Below are 20,293 nucleotides of genomic sequence, written 5' to 3'. Positions count from 1 at the left end.
ATTGAGGATTGATGTCGAAGGGCCTAACACAACTTACTGTCCTAAATTTCGGCGAAATCGGATAATAAATGCGACTCTTATGGGCCCAAAACCTTAAATCAAGAGATCGGCTTATATGACAGCTATATCCAAATCTGAACTGATCTAGGCCAAATTAAAGAGGAATGTCGAAGGACCTAACATAACTCACTGCCCCATATTTCCGCAACATCGGATAATAAATGTGGCTTTTATGGGCCCAAAGCCATATAGACCGAGATATCGGTCTATATACCGATCTGAACCAAATTGATGAAATATGTCGAAGGGCCTTAGACAGTTTACTGACCAAAATTTTGGCGAAATTAGACAATAAACGCGCCTTTTAGGGGCCCAAGACCTTAAAAAGGCGGATCGGTCTATATCGCAGCTTTATCCAAATCTTGACCGATCAGGGCCAATGAAGAAAGAGATCGAAGGGCCAACACTACTTACTGTCCCAAATTTCAGCGAATTCGGATAATAAATGCGGCTTTTATGGACCTAAGACCCTTAATCGGCGGATCGGTCTATATGGGGGCTATTTCAAGATATAGTCCGATATAGTCCATCTTCGAACTTAACTTGCCTATGGACAAAAAAAGAATCTGTGAAAGTTTCAGCTCAATATCTCTATTTTTTACCAACCACCATAAGATGGGGGTATACTAATCTCGTCATTCCGTTTGTATCACCTTACAATATTTTAGATTTTAGTAGTTTTTGCCAGATTTTGCTGATAGTGTTTGCATGTTGTGTTCTGTTATGACTTTCAACAACTGTGCACGATACTTGGCACAGTCAGTCCATAACCTGTTATAGCCCCCATATAAATCTATCTCCCCATTTGACTTCATGACCCCCTTACAAGCCACAATTTTTGTCCAATTTGGCTGAAATTTTGCATGTGCAAGTATAATTTGAATTGGTCTACAACCTGATATAGCTCCCATATAAACCGATCTCCCGATTTGACCTCTTGAGCCCTAACAAGCTGAAATTTTTATCCGATTTGGCTTTAATTTTGCACGTAGTATTCTGTTGTGATTTCCAAGAATTGTGCCAAGCATGGTCAAAATCGGTCTATAACCTAGTATAGCTCACATATAAACCCTTCTCTCGATTTAACTTCTTGAGCCCCAACAAGCTGCAATTTTTATTCCGATTTGGCTGAAATTTTGCATGCTGTGTTTTGTTATGACTTCCAACAAATGTGCTAAGTAGGGCTTAAATCAGCCCATATAAACTCGTCTCTCGATCATCCTTGTTCGATTCCCAAAGGCTTTAATTTTTGCTGGTTTACCAGAAGTTTGGTATGTAGAATATAATTATGTCCTTGAACTAATATTAGTTTGAATAAATATTTAGCAGAGTCCTTGGTGGTGCGTTCCCAATATTCGGCGCGGCCGAACTTATCAAATTTTTACTTGTTTCCTTGTAATCCCAATAAGCAGCATGCGAAATTTCATAGCGATAGGTTAATAGTAACCCGTACCGACATGACGTCCAAAGGTGGATGTAGTGCTTTTAAAGGAATCCTGTTGAATATTTTAGCACCTAGCTTGAAATTGCTATACAAAGAAACCATTCGTACAGAATTTATCATAGAAAGACAAACTGTACCCTTTACCACTACTGTGGCAGCAATTTAATGTACGTTTTGACTCAGTCCTTTTTTCTTATCTTTTCTGTATCGCTTTCGATCATCACGAAGCCCAAAAAAAGCGCCATGAATCTAAAACGATTCAGATGACATTTGGCAAAGGCTTTGAGAGCAAATTTCGTGCATATCGGTTGAAAATGGTATCAAATGGCTAAGAGATAACATCATAACGACAATTAGCATAAATATCTTCTGTGAAAGCCAGTAAGCCACTAAATCCTTGGGGAACATATTTCTGAATTCAAAAACAGCCCTCGACTACAACAGTCTTAACGAGATGGCTGAACAGTTTAAAATTCACCTGTTCTGAGTGCCGAGCCAAAAAGATATTGCCGGGAATTTAAGAGCAGACGAGCTTGCGAGACTGAGAACTACAGGAACTGGAATTTGTGGGTATGCTTCTAGGGACATGTAAGCTAAGTTTCCAGATTCAGGCCCGAAGGGCAACGAATGATGGATGGTCACAAAAGGCTGCTGTGAGCATTCCAAAACTATGTGGCCTAATCTAGTCTGGAAGAGGTCTACCGCTTTGCAGTCGCTGACAGACGTCTCAGTCGCTGTATCCGTCATGACGGGTCATTGTCTAATCGGAAAACATGCTGACAGACTGAAGGTAGCAACTAACGACTTTTGCAGAAGCTGTGAGGATGTCTAGGAAGAGGAGACTATAGAACATCTGCTGTGTGTGTGTCTCGTACTGGCAGTCAGAAGGAGTTCCACTTTAAGTTCCCATTTCTTTGAGAACTTGTCTGATTTAGCTTATGTGAACATTCGCAAGTTGTTGGGCTTTTTAAAGCGATCTGAATGGTTGAACGGTTGGTACTAGAAGGCGTCTTTCTCCTGTTCCTGTGGTATCACAATGGACGAAAACATCTATGTCAGTCTGATGGCTGAGAGAAATGTCATTTAAGCCTAACCTAACCATGTCATTTAAGCCTAACCTAACCATGTCCTTACAAAAGTAGATCGTGCCAATTTTGGCAGCTATATCTAAATCTGAACCGATTTTCGCCAAAATTTACAGCGCATCTCCTCGGGCTGAAAAAAATGATGTGTGGAAAATTTTGTGATGATTGGGTTACATATGCGATTATGATTAAAAAAAAAACTACAAACGGGCAATCGTTACTGAAAGGATATGTGGACAGACGGACATGGTTAAGCCAAACCATTAAGAAGTACTGAGACAAATCGTACATTTTATCACAGACACGGTAGCGGTGAAGGGTACAGTTTGCGTTTTTATAATAAATTCCATGTTCGTATTTCCTTTGTTTGCCGATTTCATGTAAGGACCCGAAATACTGAACTGGATTCCTTTAAAAGCGTTATCTACAACTTTCTAATTCATATCGGCACGGATATTCTTTTACCGATCGCCATAATATTTCGTATTTTTGCTTCTTGGAATCAAAAGGGGAAAAAATAAAGGGAACGCCTTTCTCTATTTGCAAAAAAACTTTTTCTTCGTTATAGCATAGGACAGTCTTATGTATAACAAAACATCATGCAAAACACTTTCAACTAAGTTTCTAACATTGAAACCCGGGAAAATATACACATGCTATTGTTTTAAAAATTAGAACTTTGTAGAAGACACTTGCATGTCCTTTTCCGTATAGTTTGAATGTTTGAGTGTATAAGAAAAGTTGGAAAAAGTTCTGAAGACATACTTAGCCACATAAGTGAAAAGTTGATTTCAAACACTTTAGCATGGCGTCACTATGCCATTTGACTTGGAACAAAACGAAATTTGATTTTCCTACCTTATTGGAAAGGTCTGTAAGTCAGTTTACCTGTCGGTTTTAATTACTCTGGGTAACTTAAATTTTTTGATATTTTGGCCACACTTTGGATTGATTTCCTTCCGAATTTGCTGAATGTTGGCCTAAAGTGTGGTATGAGCAATCTTAATGTCTAAGCTGTGGGTGCGTCCAGATTCGGAAAGCTTTGTATTTATGCGGAGTAGCTGCCAATGGGGCAGCGGTCATTCAGCAATTTCCAGAGAAGAGTCTCAGCGAGGGTCAGATGACACTGATTCTGTATTAATACTGAGTGCCAATGATTTTCGAAATAACAAGGCAAGTTATTTGCGCCTTCATATGGCCAGTGGCCAACGGACAACATCGGTGTCTGTTTGATTAAAGCGGCTGGAAGCAAGCATATGATCTTGGAGAAAGCGGCTCGCGACATCGAGTGATACATATGCCATTCCACATAACCTATGCGGTTGGGGCGCTGGGCCAGTAACCCGCCCCGGAAAACTATAAGAATCAATCTGAGAAACAAAAGGATATGCAAAACAAACGCCACTCTAACTTTGGCGATCCACGCAAATGAGAAAAAGACCATGATGTGCGGATCTGCACCGGCAATGTATTTAATCTTTATAGAGAAGGTGCAGAATACGCACTGGCGGATTTATTGGAGAAGTACAAGGTAGATATTACTGCCTTACAGGAAGAGCTATGGACCGGGAATGGCGTCACTACAACACCTAACGATGAACTATACTATAGCTGCCATAACACAAGGCATGCATCTGGATGTGGATTTGTGGTTAGTCGCCTCTCCGCTGGATGAGAGGCCACAATCTGCATAAAAGCCAAACTTTTCAACATCAGCCTTAATTGTACCCATGCCCCGACGGAAGACAAGGACAAGCAGAACAAGAATATTTTCTACGAGCTCCTAGAGAGAGAATATGACCGCTGCCCCGCCCATGATATTAAAATCGTTCTGGGATATTTTAATGCTTTGTTAGGGATGACATTATGGTCCAACAGCCGAAAATTTAGCTTCCCCGACATAACGTCCGATTATGACTAGAAGCTAATAGATTTCGCCGCGACAAAGACATGGTAGTTAGTATCACCAGATTTCAACATAAACAAATTCACAATCGACATGCTTGTCCCCAGATCAAAAAGTAAGGAACAAAATTGATCACGTTGTTGTAGATGGAAGGCATTCATCCACAGCATCAGGGGTACGATCGATCCGTGGAGCAAATATTACAATAAATCGTATCATTACCTTGTTGCAGAAAACATTCGCCCCCGTTTGAGTATGGCACGAAAAGTACGATTTGCTACTTTACGGAAGCTGGACATTGAAAAGCTGCAAACACAACAGAGGGCAACTGCATACTCCACTCGACTGAGCCAACTGTTTGAAAAAATCATTCCTTGTCCCGATGATATAACGGCGGAGTAGCTATTCATTGCCCACTCCATGGAAAATGCCGCGAAATCCGTACTTGGGCACCAGAAGCCTCCCCCAAGAAATCCTTGGTGCGGCCAAGAATATTGAAATCCTACTAAGCCAAGAATGCAATCAGTACCAATGTCAGACGAAGGAGAGGTAACGGGAAAAGGAGTGGGGAGAAACGTTTATTCCGTAGAAAGAACAAGTATAAGCGTGCTAGGTTCGGCCTGGCTGAAACTTAAATACCCTTCACCACGAGTTGCATTTGTCAAGTTTTTTGCCCCTTATCTCTTTAAAGGCAAATAAAGGACAATGAATTAGAATTGATATGCTATTGAAGCTATATCAGCTTATGAACCGAATCAAACCATGTTTGTCAAGTATGTTAGTTTATAAAGTTACTGTGCATAATTTCAGCCAAATCGGACAATAATTACGCCCTCTAGAGGCTCAAATCAGAAGATTGGTTTATATGTGACCTACATCAGGTTATAGACCGATTTGAACCGTACTTGACACAGTTGTTGGAAATCATAAAAGAACACTATGTGCAAAATTTCCCCCAAATTGGGAAAAAAATTGGGGCTTGTGAGGGCTTAAGAAATCAAATCGGGAGATCGGTTTATATGGTTGCTACATTAGGTCATAAACCGATTTATACCGTACTTGGCACAGTCGTTCAAGGTCATAATAGAACACTATCTGCAAAATTTTAGCTAAATCGGATGAAAAACGTGGCTTCCAGGGAAGCCGGCTTATAAAGGATCTATATCAAAATCTGAACCGACATGACCCATTTGCGATCCCCAACGTTTGACATCAATATTAAGTGTCTGTGTAAAATTTCGACAGACAGATGGACGGACATGGCTAGATCGAGACGATTAGGAATATATATTCTCTATGGGGTCTTAGATAAATATCTCTAGGTGTTACAAACGGAATGACTAGATAAGTGTACCCCATCCTATGGAAGTGGGTATAAAAAATCATATGACAGGATGTTCAGACATCGTTTAGAATTTTTTCAGAACTGGTGGTAAGATCTTGTCTGTAGGCAGAATTTGTTCAGATTGTTGTCAGCATTAGAAGGGCGTTACTACCGCTGACAAATTTTTAATGTGTTCGCTAGTATTTGAATCCAGATCTTCAGTGTCATAGGAGGACATGCTAACCTCTGCACAACGGTGACATCAATTACCGCGAAGTCGCATTGTTTGAGCATATGTATATGTAGTGGATGTCACCGTTGTGCAGAGGTTAACATTTACTCTTGTGCGTTTGTGAATACGTGTGCGTACATGAACAGAGAATATGCTAGTGACTCTGAAGACCTGGGTTCAAATCCTAGTGAGAAGATTAAAAAATTTTCAGCGGTGGAAATTCCCTATCAATGCTGAAAACATTTGTAAGGTACTACGTCATGCATAGAAGCCATGTAAAAATTTCTTCCCATTGAGGTATGAACTGCGGCACACCATTAGAATTCGGCTATAAAAATCATTGAGCTTCATTTAACCGGGTTTTCACATTGCTATACGATGGTGCTTCCTCGATTAAAGTTCATAAATGCATTTTTGTCCTGATAAACCAACCAAGGACAAACGGTATTGATTTTGGTAAAAATTGATTCAGATACATATATGGTCGTAGTAACAACAACTTTCGACCGATCTGCATACAATTTAACACGGTTTCTTATGTTCCTCATTTTGACATGTGTGCGAGATTTCATTAAAATTGGTTCAAATTTGGATATAGCTCCCATAAATATTTATTGCCGTATTTGTACTTATATGGCAGTAATAACAACAATTTTCAAACGATATGTTCGAAAAAAAGTCGGTTCTGATTTAGATATAACTCTCATATTTTTTGCCCAATTTTGTAATTTCCGGGTAGGTGTAGGGTATTATATAGTCGGCTCCGCCCGACTTTAGCCTTTCCTTATTGTTTTTTATACCCAACGCCATAGAATAGGGGGTATATTAATTTAGTCATTCCGTTTGCAACACAGCGAAATATCAATTTCCTATCCTACAAAGTGTATACATTTCCGATCATCGTAAAATTCAGATTTAACGATGTCCGTGTGTCTGACCTGGTAAAGTTTTCGAATGGACCAAATCGGACCATATTCGTATATAGCCGCTAAATAGACCAATCTGCCGAAAAAACGTATAATGCCTATAATTATTTTGTTTTGTATCTTATTTCGCTGAAACTGGGAACAGTGAGTAGTTTTAGGCCTCCCGACATCCGATCGGACTATATTTAGATATAGCTGCCATATAGACTGGTCTGCCGATAAAGGGTCCGAAGCCCATAAAAGCTATATTTATTACCCTATTTCGCCGAAATTTGAATCAGTTATTTATTTTAAGCCTCCCAACATCCGACCTAAATATGGTTTAGATCGGACTATATTTGGATATAGCTGCCATATAGACCGATATCCCGATAAAAGGTCTGAAACCCATAAAAGCTTTAGTTTTTTTTTTTACCGATTTCGCTGAAATTTCAAACAGTAATTAGTTTTAGGCCTCCCAACATCGGACCCAAAAATGGTTCGAATCAGACTAAATTTAGATATAGCTGTCATATAGACCGATCTGCCGATAAAGGGTCTGAAGCCCATAAAAGCTTTATTTATCACCCGATTTCGCTGAAATTTGAAACAGTGAGTTATCTTAAGCCTCCCGTCATCCAACCCATTATGGTTCAGATAGGACTATATTTATTACGGCCTTTAAGGACTCAAGAAGTCAAATCGGGAAATCTGTTTATATGGAAGCTATATCTAAATCTGAACTGATATGTTCCATTTGCAATCCCCAGCGACATACACCAATATTAAGCATTTCAAGTCGCTATCGTGAGTTTCACAGACAGACGGACGGACTTGGCAAGATCGGCTCAGAACGTCGAGACGATCAAGAAAATTTATTCTTTACGGGGTCTTAGACGAGTATTTCGAGGTGTTACAAACGAAACGATTTGTATAAACTCAACCTATGGTGGTTGGTTTAAAAATCCATTTGTGTTTGTTTATATGTATGTTCCGTATACACTTAACAAGTAAAAAGGCGTTAAGTTCGGCCGGGCCGAACTTTGGATACCCACCACCTCGGGTATATATGTAAACCACCTTTCATCAAAATCCAGTGAAAATTGCATACCTTTTGTCCCATAGCAGTTATATTGAAATATTGTATATCTAAAAATAAAACGATCTGAACTATATACATAAGTCACTGTGTGAAATTTAAGTGAAATCGGATTTTAAATGTGCCTTTTATGGGGCCAAGACTTTAAATCGAGAAATAGGTCTATATGGCAGCTATATCCAAATCTGGACCGATCGGGGCCAAATTGAAGAAATATGTAAAAGGGCCTAAGACAACTCACTGTGCCAAATTTAAGCAAAATCGGATAATAAATGTGGCTTTTATGGGCCTAAGTCCCTAAATAGGAGGATCGGTCTATATGGCAGCTATATCCAAATCTGGACCGATCTGGGCCAAATTGACGAAAGATGTAAAAGGGCCTAAGACAACTCACTGTGCCAAATATAAGCAAAATCGGATAATAAATGTGGCTTTTGTAGGCCTAAACCCTAAATCGGCGGATCGGTCTATGTGGGGGCTATATCATGAAATAGTCCGATATAGCTCATCTTCGAACTTAACCTGCTTATGGACAAAAAACGAACCTGTGCAAAATTTCAGCTCAATATCTCTATTTTTAAAGACTGTAGCGTGATTTCAACAGACAGACGGACAGACGGACGAACATGTCTACATCGTTATAGATTTTTACGCTGATCAAGAATACATATACTCTATAGGGTCGGAAATGGATATTTCGATGTGTTGCAAACGGAATAACAAAATGAATATACCCCCATCCTTCGGTGGTGGGTATAAAAATGGCTGAACCGATATTCTTGAACTGTTCACAGATGGTGAAGAATGAACACGCGGTGAAAACAGGGTACATAATTTTTATACCCACCACCGAAGGATGGGGTTATATTAATTTTGTTATTCCGTTTGCAACACATCGAAATATTAATTTCCGACCCTATAAAGTATATATATTCTTGATCAGCTTAAAAGTCTAAGACGATCTAGCCATGTCCGTCCGTCTGTTTGTTAAAATCACGCTAGAGTCTTTAAAAATAGAGATATTGAGCTGAAACTTTGTACAGATTCTTTCTTGTCCATAAGCAGGTTAAGTTCGAAGATGGGCTATATCGGACTATTTCATGATATAGCCCCCACATAGACCGATCCGCCGATTTAGGGTCTTAGGCCTATAAAAGCCACATTTATTATCCGATTTAGCTAAAATTTGGGACAGTGAGTTGTGTTAGGCCCTTCAGATCGGTCCAGGTTTGGATGTAGCCTCATATAGACCGATCTCTCGATTTAAGGTCTTGGGCCCATAAAAAGGCATTTATTGTTCGATGTCACCGAAATTTGGGACATTGAGTAGTGTTAGGCCAGTCGACACCCTTCTTTAAATTGGCCCAGATCGGTCCAGATTTGAATATAGCTGCCATATAGGCCGATCTCTCGGTTTAAGGTTTTGGGCCCATTAAAGGCGGATTTATTGTCCGATGTCGCCGAAATTTGGGACAGTCAGTTAGGTTAATCTTCTCGACATATTTCTGCGATTTGGCCCAGATCGATCAAGATTTGCATAGAGCAGCCGTATAGACCGATCTCTCGATTTAAGGTTCTGGGCTCTTAAAAAGCGCATTTATTGTCCGATGTCGCCGAAATTTGGGATAGTGAGTTGTGTTAGGCCCTTCGACATTCTTATTCAATTTGGCTCAGATCGGTCCGGATTTGGATATAGCTGCCATATATACCGATATCTCGATTTAAAGTCTTGGCCCCATAAAAGGCGCATTTATTAATCGATTTCACTGATATTTGACACAGTGACTTATGTTAGGCTTTTCCTCATCAGTGTCGTATAAGGTTCAAATCGGTTTATTTTTAGACATAGCCACTAAAAAGACCAGTATTTTGTTATACACAATTGAATAATGACTTGAACTTATTAGTATTTGGTCTAAATCAGAACATATTTCGTTTACTTGTTTAATATCTGAAGGGGGATAGGACCCTCCTTTTTAGCCTAATTTTCGAAAACGCCAGATCTCATCTTATAGTAGCTTAAAACCAAAAATTTGGTATCTAAATTTGGGGTGGGGTACTTGAGGGAACCGCCCCGCCTCCAAAGCTCTCAAAAAGGATATGTAGATCAATCATAAGAATATGGAACTCAAATGAAAGGTATTTGAGAGTATAAAACGAATTTGGTATCCAATTTAGTGACCAAGTGTTTGGGAGGCAGCCCCACCCCCAAAATCCGCCCAATATGGACATGTTTAACGACCATGGCAATATGGGGCTCAAATGAAAGTAATTTGGAATTGGAGAACGAAATTGATACCCACTTAAGGGATCAAGTTTCTGGGGGTCCACCACACCCCCCCCCCCCCCCCCCAATTGGGACACAAATAAAAAGGAATTTGCGAGTAGAGGACGATGCTGATATTTTTTCAGGGCTAAGTGTGTGGGTGGCCGCTATCGAGGAGAGACGCCGCACCTCATGTCGGACATATTTATCTATCATAGCAAAATGAGGCTTAGATGAAAGGTATTTAGGAGTAGAGCACGAATTTGATACCCATATTTGGGGGCGAACTATCGGAAAGCCCATACCACCCCCTAATAGGACTTAAATTGGCATAGCGAAACGGGCCCTGTCCAGCTATTTTGTATATAACGAAGAATGTTGTGGATGGTAATTAATAGGATATGCAACATGTCCATGGTGGTCCGTATGCAAACACATCGCGCTGCAAGGGTTTGGTTTGATTTAGTTTAATTTCTTTATTCTTATTTTTATCAGAAGCATTTTTTCGCTGAGTGTTGAGTTCATGTGTATTTTCCTCAAAAGAAACTCTTCCTTCCAGAGGTCTAACAAAGCATTCCGGGAATTGAGGTTGACACATGCAAACACACAAATTCAAATTATATGTTAACCTTTTATTTACTTTTGCCGCGATAAGTGGAATTTCCTGCATAGGGTAGGGCAGACTTGAACGACTTGCTTCCATAACGACTATTTGCTAGCATTAGAAGTTCTGCATTGTGGTATGATAGACTAAAGTAGAACTAAAGGGTGATTTTTTTGAGGTTAGGATTTTCATGCATTAGTATTTGACAGATCACGTGGGATTTCAGACATGGTGTCAAAGAGAAAGATGCTCAGTATGCTTTGACATTTCATCATGAATAGACTTACTAACGAGCAACGCTTGCAAATCATTGAATTTTATTACCAAAATCAGTGTTCGGTTCGAAATGTGTTCAAATTTTGACAAATTTTGTTCAGCGATGAGGCTCATTTCTGGTTGAATGGCTACGTAAATAAGCAAAATTGCCGCATTTAGAGTGAAGAGCAACCATAAGCCATTCAAGAACTGCCCATGCATCCCGAAAAATGCACTGTTTGGTGTGGTTTGTACGCTGGTGGAATCATTGGACCGTATTTTTTCAAAGATGCTGTTGGACGCAACGTTACGGTGAATGAACACATTTCGAACCGAACACTGATTTTGGTAATAAAATTCAATGATTTGCAAGCGTTGCTCGTTAGTAAGTCTATTCATGATGAAATGTCAAAGCATACTGAGCATCTTTCTCTTTGACACCATGTCTGAAATCCCACGTGATCTGTCAAATACTAATGCATGAAAATCCTAACCTCAAAAAAATCACCCTTTATAATGGCCTTGCTTTCGTGCGCTTATTGAGTTATAGAAGCTATGACTTTTTAATGTATTTATCCTACCACGCAATAACCCGATACATTGTCTCCCTCAACATTGTCTCCTTCTATACCTGGCCTCCCTAGCTCTTGCACTCTCTCTTTGGGCGAGAAACTATAATAAAGTGAATGGACAGACTACTGAATGTGGTAGTCATCAATTGGTCAACGTGTTTCATTGCGAGCGGTCGTCAATAGAAAAGCCGATATCCTGTGTGCGCTCTAATATCGTATATTTAGTATTGTCCACCAACAGGACAGCCTTCCATTTTTCTAAAAACTTACATCGTCATCGTCGCTGTGACGTAAAAATTGATTTGTGTTTTTAAGTTTTCTTGCCTTGGGTGGTGATGGTTGTCAACGTTGCAACAATACAAAAATAGATACTTCCAAACTGAAATTCAAAGTGTTGCATTTCCCCAAGGGTCTTGTACAAAAATGTCTGGCAGTGCTTCAAGTATCAAGGCAATTATTGGTAGGATTGCCTTTTTTTTGGGAACTTTGATAGCCAAATCGCATAGTTGTCATTGCCATTGTATTCATACTTGAATTGAATAGATGGACACATTTCGGTGATTTTGTTGTTATTGATGATAAGGATTATGTTGACTCTTTTTGTTGCCCTGTTAACGCTTTGTGTATGTGTGTGTTTATTTAATTCTTATTTGTACAGCTGAAGCGGATACCAGCGATAAGGCTTCAACATTTGGCAAGGTGCTACAATATCTGTCTATAGTTTTGGTAATATTAACAGCCCCATTCAGCCTTTTTATATGCTTCAAGGTATGTATGCTGCAAATAATTCCTTTGGCGTTTATTCAATTTTTGGTGCCCTATGGGAAATTCCTTAAGTGAACAGCATTTGAAACTGTATGTGGTTTGAAAAAAAGAAATTATTAGGTATCAGTTTGGGGAATTATATTTAAATTCTAGCCTGGGGATCCGCGCTCACCAAATTCTTTGGAAAACTTTTAGTTAATTGATCATTAGAATGTGCCCAAAAATCAAAAGTGTTTATTCTTTAACGCATATCCACTTTAGTTCTTCCGATACCAGTAGGAAAATTACGAAATATTATTGCTATAGGTTAGAGATAACCCGTGTTAACATGACGTCCAAAGATGGATGCAGTACTTCTAATGGTTCCAGTTGAGGATTCTAGGTCCTAGCTTGAAATTCGTAAGCAAAGTAAATTATTGTTGTATATATTGGGTTGCCCAAAAAGTAATTGCGGATTTTTCATATAGTCGGCGTTGACAAATTTTTTCACAGCTTGTGACTCTGTAATTGCTTTCTTTCTTCTGTCAGTTATCAGCTGTTAATTTTAGCTTGCTTTAGAAAAAAAGTGTAAAAAAGTATATTTGATTAAAGTTCATTCTAAGTTTTATTAAAAATGCATTTACTTTCTTTTAAAAAATCGGCAATTACTTTTTGGGCAACCCAATAGTATTAGCTGAACGGGGCCTGCTCCCCTGCGTCTTCTTTTACTTTATATGAAACAAATTTACCCTTTGAATATTTATTTTATTATTAAAGAGTTCTTTGTGAAATACCAAGCTACGAAAATTGGATTTTGTATCAAAAATGCAAATTTTGACCATGAACAGGGGCAAACTTCTCACATATCAATGAGTACTGTCCGATTCAAGTATAAGCTTAACGATAAGGGGCCTCCTTTTTATAGCCGAGTCCGAACGGCGTGCCGCAGTGCGACACCTCTTTGCAGAGAGAGATACGAACCCAGGCGTACAGCGTCATAGGCGGACATGCTAATCTCTGCGCTGTGGTGGCCTCCATTTCGTATCACTTGACTAACAATATAAGTGCCTTTATCTGAATCCCATATCAGATTTTTATTGGACTACGAATTCTCTCGGAGCGTTAAGGGTCATTTAAGTTTGGATGCTTGATGTACTCCATTCTTAAAAGACATTATTTAAGCCCAATATTCTCATAATAACCGACTTAGGAATGTGCTCGGGGTTGAGGTGATCTCCCAGACACTTGACCCTGAAAAATATACCTGCATCGTGCTTTTCTCTCAAACACCATTCATATAAACCCCATATTGTCATTGGTTTAATGGGAGTTTATGGGAGGAGGAATCACCCAAACACTTGCCCCCAAAATTTTTACTCTTTAGGGGTGTTCTGGGGAAGGGGGGGTGGCCCAAATACATGGTCCCACATACTTTTATTTGAGCCCCGTATTGAGATGATCTGTAAATATGCGCGATTTAGGGGTGTCCGCAGAAAGAACAAGTTAAAGCGTGCTAAGTTCGGCCGGTTCGAATTTTGGGAACCCACCACCATGGATTCTGGAAAATTGCGGCTTTCAGGGGCTCAAGAAGTCAAATGGGGAGATCGGTTTATATGGGAGCTATATCAGGTTATAGGTCGATTTAGACCGTACTTGACACAGATGTTGGAAGTCATAACGGAACACTATGTACAAAATTTCAGCCAAATCCGAAGAAAATTGAGGCTTCCAGGGGCTCAAGAAGTTAAATCGGGAGATCGGTATATATGGGAGCAACATCAGGTCCTTTACCGATTTAAAACGTGCTTGGCAGTTGTTGGAATTCATAACGGAACATCACATGCAAAATTTCAGCCGAATCGGACAAAAGTTGCGGCTTTCGAGGGCTCAAGAAGTCAAATAGGGAGATCGGTTTACATGGAACTATATCAGGTTATATACCGATTTCAACCATACTTGTAAGAGTTGTTGGAAGTCATAATAGAATACCACGTTCAGCCAAATCGGACAAAAATTGCGGCTTGTATGGGCTCAAGATGTAATCGATAAATATCGGAGCTATTTCCGGTTAAAGACCGAACCGGACCCTACTTGACACAGTTGTTGGAAGTCATAATAAAACACTATGTGCAAAATTTCAGCCAAATCGGACAAAAATTGTGGCTTGTAAGGGCTCAAGAAGTCAAATTGGGAGATCGGTTTATATGGGAGCTATATCAGGTAATAGACTGATTTGGACAGTACTTAACAAGGTTGTTGGAAGTCATAACGGAGCAATGCATGCAAAATTTCAGCCAAATCGGACAAAATTTGCTGCTTCCACGGGCTCAAGAAGTCAAACCAAGAGAGGGGTTTATATGGGAGCTATATGAGGTTCTGGAAAGATTTGGACCATACTTGGCACAGTTATTGGAAGTCACAACGAAACATCACGTGCAAAAGTTCAGCCAAATCGGGGAGCTATATCATTTTATAGATCTATTTCGACAGTACGGACAAAAATTGCGTCTTGCAAGGACTCAAGAAATCAAATCAGTTGATCGGTTTATGTGGGTGCTATATCTAAATCTGTACCGATATGACCCATTTGCAATACTTAACGACCTACATAAATATTAAGTATCTGTGCAAATTTTCAAGCGGTTAGCTTTACGCGTTGGACCGCTATCGTAATTTCGACGGACTACATGGCTAGTTCGACCGGTCCTAGATCTATATTTCGAGGTGTTACAAAGGGAATGACTAGATTAGTATACCTCCATCCTATGGTGGTGGGTACAAAAAGGAAATTGAAAGAGGTAGTGTGAACGAATTCAGATGTACAGGAGTCGGAATGAAGTCCGGAAATTCTACCAAAGAATTAAACATCAAACCGATGGCTTTGATGCAGGCACATCCTTCTGTAGATACAAAGAAAGAAATCTGTAAACTTACACAGATAACCTGTGTCCGACGTTGGCGGCGAAGAGGATACCGCAGAACACATCCCTGATGATGGTATAGAATGTTTACCTCCTAGTCAGAATGAGGTCCAAATAGCAGTGACCCCACTGAAAAACAACAAGGCATCAGGAGCCGACGGGTTACCCGCTGAACTATTCAAGACCGGAGGCGACACGCTGATATGGCGTATGCATCAGAATGGTATAGAATGTTTACCTCGTAGTTGGAATGAGGTCCATTTAGCTGTGGCCCGACTGAAAAACAACAAGGCAGCAGGAACCGAAGGGTTGCCCACTGAACTATTTAAGACCGGAGGCGATACGCCGATAAGGCGTATGCATCGGCTTATCTCCGCATTCTGGCTAGAAGAACACATACTCGATGATTGGAATCTCTGCATTCTATATCCCGTACACAAGAAAGGAGACAAGACGAAATGTGCCAACTACAGAGGAATAAGTCTCCTCCCCATCGCATATAAGATACTCTCGAGTGTACTGTGTGAATGATTAAAACGAAAGTCAATAAGATAATTGGGCCCTATCAATGCAGATATTCACACTGTACCAAATGCTGAAAAAGACCCGAGAAGGACAAATCAACACCTACAACCTCTTTGTTGACTACAAAGCCGCCTTCGATACTCCTTTACGTTCAAAGGTATTTCAAGCCATGTCTGAGTTTGGTATCCCTGCAAAATTAAGAAGACTCTGCAGGATGACACTTTCTGATACGCGTTCCTTAGTTAAAATGGAAAAGAATCTCTCGGAACCATTTAAAACCAAACGAGGATTCTTACGAGGAGACAGCCTATCGTGTGATCTCTTTAATATCCTGCTGGAGAAGATAATACGAGATGTAGATGTGAATAGATATGCCTCACTACGACATGGACATCATAGGTCGGTCACCGGAAGTAGTAACTGCTGCCTTTGAAAGAATCGAAAGAGAGTCGGTGAAAATGGATCTGGCAGTAATAGATGGAGATAAGACGAAATGGATGGTTTCAACTCCCAAAAAGCCTTGCACAACCGAGCAGATAAAGAAAATGGAGAAAGTTGGGAACCACAACTTTGAGATAGTCAGTAACTTTATCTACCTCGACACCGCCGTAACCGAAACGAATGACACCAGTTTTGAGATAAAGCGAAGAATAATACTGGCAAACAGATGCTACTTTGGACTAAGTAAGCAGTTTAGAAACAAGGCCACCTCTCGACAGACGAAGACTACACTTTACAAGACACTGATACTACCCATACTGTTATATGGTTCTGAAGCATGGGTACTTGTGAAAGCAGATGAGGCAGTGCTTGGAGTGTTTGAGAGAAAGATTCTTCGTAAAATATATGAACCACTTTGCGTTAATGTAGAATATAGGCGACATATGAACCATGAGCTGTATGAGCTGTATAACGACGATAGCATAGTTACACGTATCAAAATACAACGGCTGCGTTGGCTAGGTCATGTTGTCAGAATGGATGAAGAAACTCCAGCAAAGAAGTCTTTTGAAGGCAAGCATGGTGGTACAGGCAAGCCGGAACGACCAAAAGCCCGATAGAAAGATGAAGTAGTGGGAGACACCTTGAAACCCGTGATCTGAGATTTTAGAATGAGCGCAGAAGATCGAGACGCTTGGAACGTTCTCTTTAAGATCCAAATTGTCATGGTGGGTAAATACGTCATGTTTTTGGGGAAGGGGTGTATCCGCAGAATCTTGGTCCCATTTTTGGATATCAGATTCGTATTCTACTCGCAAATTGTTTCCATTTGAGTCCCATATTGCCATGGTCGGTAAATATGTCCGATTTCGGGTTGTCTTGGGGTTGGGTCCCCTAAACACCTGGTCCGATAATTGGATATCGGATACTTATATATATATATAAACCCATCTCCCGATTTGGCTTTTAAAATCCCTGGATTCGATTTGGCTAAAATTTTGCACGTAGGGTTCTGTTAAGATTTCCATCAATACACCTAATGCCCCTGGACATTGTAGTTAAAATTTATTCGACTACTGCTGTATGCAGTATGCTTAGAAAGCATTCATTTTGTAATAACTGTAATATCCTTCATACATTTTCCGATATTCCAACAAGTATGGACCCAACATTTCTCGATCCCAGTCCAACCAAAACAAAAAAAAAACAAGTTATAGCCCGATTCGGACCATAAATGAATGCCGAACATTGTAGATGTCATTGTTTAATATTTCAGTTCATTCGGATAAGAATTGCGCCCTGTAGGGGCTCAAGAAGCAAAATCGACAGATAGGTTTATATGGGAGCTGTATCTATTGATCGATTCAGACCATATTAGACACGTATGTTGAAAGTCATGAGAAAAGTCGTTGTACAAAATTTCTTCCAAATCGGATGAGAATTGCGCACTCTATTGGCTCAAGAAGTCAAAACCAAGATCGGTTTATATGACAGCTATACCAGATTATGAACCAATTTGAATCGAACTTAGCACAGTTATTGGAAGTGATACCAAAACACTACGTGCAAAACTTCAGTCAAATCGGACTGGAATTGCGCCCTCTAGAGGCTCAAGAAGTCAAGACCCAAGATCGGTTTATATGGCAGCTAGACCCCCATATAAACTGATCTCCATATTTGACTTCTTGAACCGCTAGAAGCATCAATTCTTATCCGCTGTGCTGAAATTTGGAACATGGACTTGAGTTATGACATCCATGTTAAGTTTGATTCGAATCGGTCTATAAATAGATGCAGCCTCCATATAAACCGATGCTTGGATTTGATTTCTTCAGCTCCTAGAAGCCTCAATTTTCATCTGATGTGGCTGAAATTTGGAACAAAAATTTGTGTTATAATTTCCAACATCTGTGCCAAGAGTAATCCGAATCGGTCTATAAACAGATATAGCCGCCATATAAACCGATCCCGGTTTTTAATTCTTTGAGCTCCTACAAGCCTCAACTTTCATCCGATTTGGCTGAAATTGGGAACAAGACTTTTGTTGTGACTTCCAAAACCCATGTAATGTATGATTCGAATCGATCTCTTGACTGATATAGACCACATATAAACCGATCCTTGGATTTGACTTTATGAGCCCCTAGAAGCCTCAATTTTAATCCGATTTGGCGGAAATTTGGAGCAAAGACTTGAGTTATAACTTCCAACATCCTTGCCAAGTATGATCCGAATTGGACAATAAACAGATATAGCCACCAAATAAACCCATTCTCGGTTTTGACTTTTTGAGCCCCTAGAAGCCTACATTTTCACGTGATTTGGTTGAAATTTTACCCAAAAACCTAGGCTTATGACTAACAACAACAGCGCCAAGTTTTGTTCGAATCGGTCGATATGGCGATATAGGCCTCCCTAAGTGCCAATATCCCGATGGGCATTTGTCACCATATTATGAAAAAGGGTGGTTTACATATATACCCAAGGTGGTGGGTATCCAAACTTCGGTCCAGACCGAACTTAATGCCTTTTTACTTGTCTAAATTTACATTTTATATCAATTTATAATAAGAGGTCTCTTCCAGATATTGTTGTGGGTAATTAATTTGATGAGGGTTCTCACAGAGGTAGCACTCCTACTCTGCAGCTAATTAACGCTTATAGAAATTACTTGTCGAAGATTAGATTAGATCGCGTGAAGAGTATAATTAGCACTTTGTTGTTGTTGTTTACCTTGACCACAAATTAATCAATTTATTGTTTATTAATTGTGTTATGGAATTTCTCATATGCAAACGCCATGTTTTTGTTATCTTTTTTTACTTTCGTCATAGACCATTTATCTAATGAAATTTTCTTTATCTTTCCCTCACTTTCTTCTTTCCCCTCACCACCAATTTAGGTGGTACAGGAGTACGAGAGAGCTGTTATTTTCCGTCTAGGCCGTCTCTTACAAGGCGGTGCCAAGGGTCCGGGTAAGTAGCACAGATGTTGATGTTCAATTAAATTTCATCTTTGATTTCTTCATCGATAAGGCAGCAGGCAGGCAGACAGTGTTATTTATGTTGAGTCATCCATAATTATTAGCCATTTGGTATTTTTATTATTTGATGACAACTTCAGATATTCTAGGACTCGATTTGTTTGTCTTGACATTAACGCTAATAAATTTGTGACAATTATTAATGTAGTTTGCTGTGACCATGGCGTGCTAAATAGGTGGGTGGTTGTGAGGGAAAATCTAACGCTAACGTTGGAACTGGAAGGCTAATTTGTATGAAACAGTGTTTTAGGTGGATAGATTTTTGAAATGGAATCAGATATCAGAAAAAAAAACTGATTGTTTATAGGCAAAATGGACTGTAAAGGCCAATCTTTCAACGACCAACTAGAAGATTGGATGAGGCTGACGACCTCAACAAGTCTGAAGGAGTTGTATCCTATGAATTCAACAAGTTAAAGCCGAGGGTCTATAGTAGCGATGCGGTTGGGGAATTAGCAGCCGGCTCAGGATCTATCGACCACATTTTTTAGGTCTGGCGGATTGCAGCAAACTGCAAATCCCTATGCCACGATCAAAATAGAATGGGAAGACGTCGAAACGGAACCCCACAAGCCCTGTGGGAGTGGGTAATCCGTTTGGATTGGGCTCAAGTTGTGCGTCAGCGGGGAGGACGGAACTTAGGAGGCATTTCGACAGCAACAGCTTGTAAAGCAACTAAGGATGAATCTTGGACACCACAAGTGCCCAGCGTTCTGAAGAAGAGTGGTTGCACTGCTTTTTCAACTGCCCCTGGATGTGTAAGGAGGCCCATCATGACAAGATCGAACACAACTTGTGAGGATAAACTCCTGGCGGATTCAGAAGACGAGGCTAACGCATCACTGGTGGAAATTTTGAATCCCGACT

The 20,293-nt window shown here is 40.0% G+C and overlaps 1 protein-coding gene across 4 annotated transcripts in view; it reads left to right on the top strand.

Annotated features, from left to right (window-relative positions):
- Window positions 1-20,293, top strand: part of LOC106095118 (band 7 protein AGAP004871) — a 62,576-nt gene that overhangs the window by 20,592 nt on the left and 21,691 nt on the right. For 3 of the 4 annotated variants that reach the window (XM_059360793.1, XM_059360795.1, XM_059360792.1), the window contains exons 4-5: window positions 12,411-12,520; window positions 19,286-19,358. In XM_059360793.1, coding sequence (XP_059216776.1) covers window positions 12,411-12,520; window positions 19,286-19,358 — 183 coding nt within the window. Of the gene's footprint in view, window positions 1-11,912; window positions 12,213-12,410; window positions 12,521-19,285; window positions 19,359-20,293 lie in introns of those variants that run through there. The other variant, XM_059360794.1, reaches the window with a different exon arrangement.

The sequence above is a fragment of the Stomoxys calcitrans genome, chromosome 1, assembly GCF_963082655.1.
Source record: "Stomoxys calcitrans chromosome 1, idStoCalc2.1, whole genome shotgun sequence".
Lineage (NCBI taxonomy): Eukaryota > Metazoa > Arthropoda > Insecta > Diptera > Muscidae > Stomoxys > Stomoxys calcitrans.
This window is presented reverse-complemented; position numbering and strand designations above follow the sequence as displayed.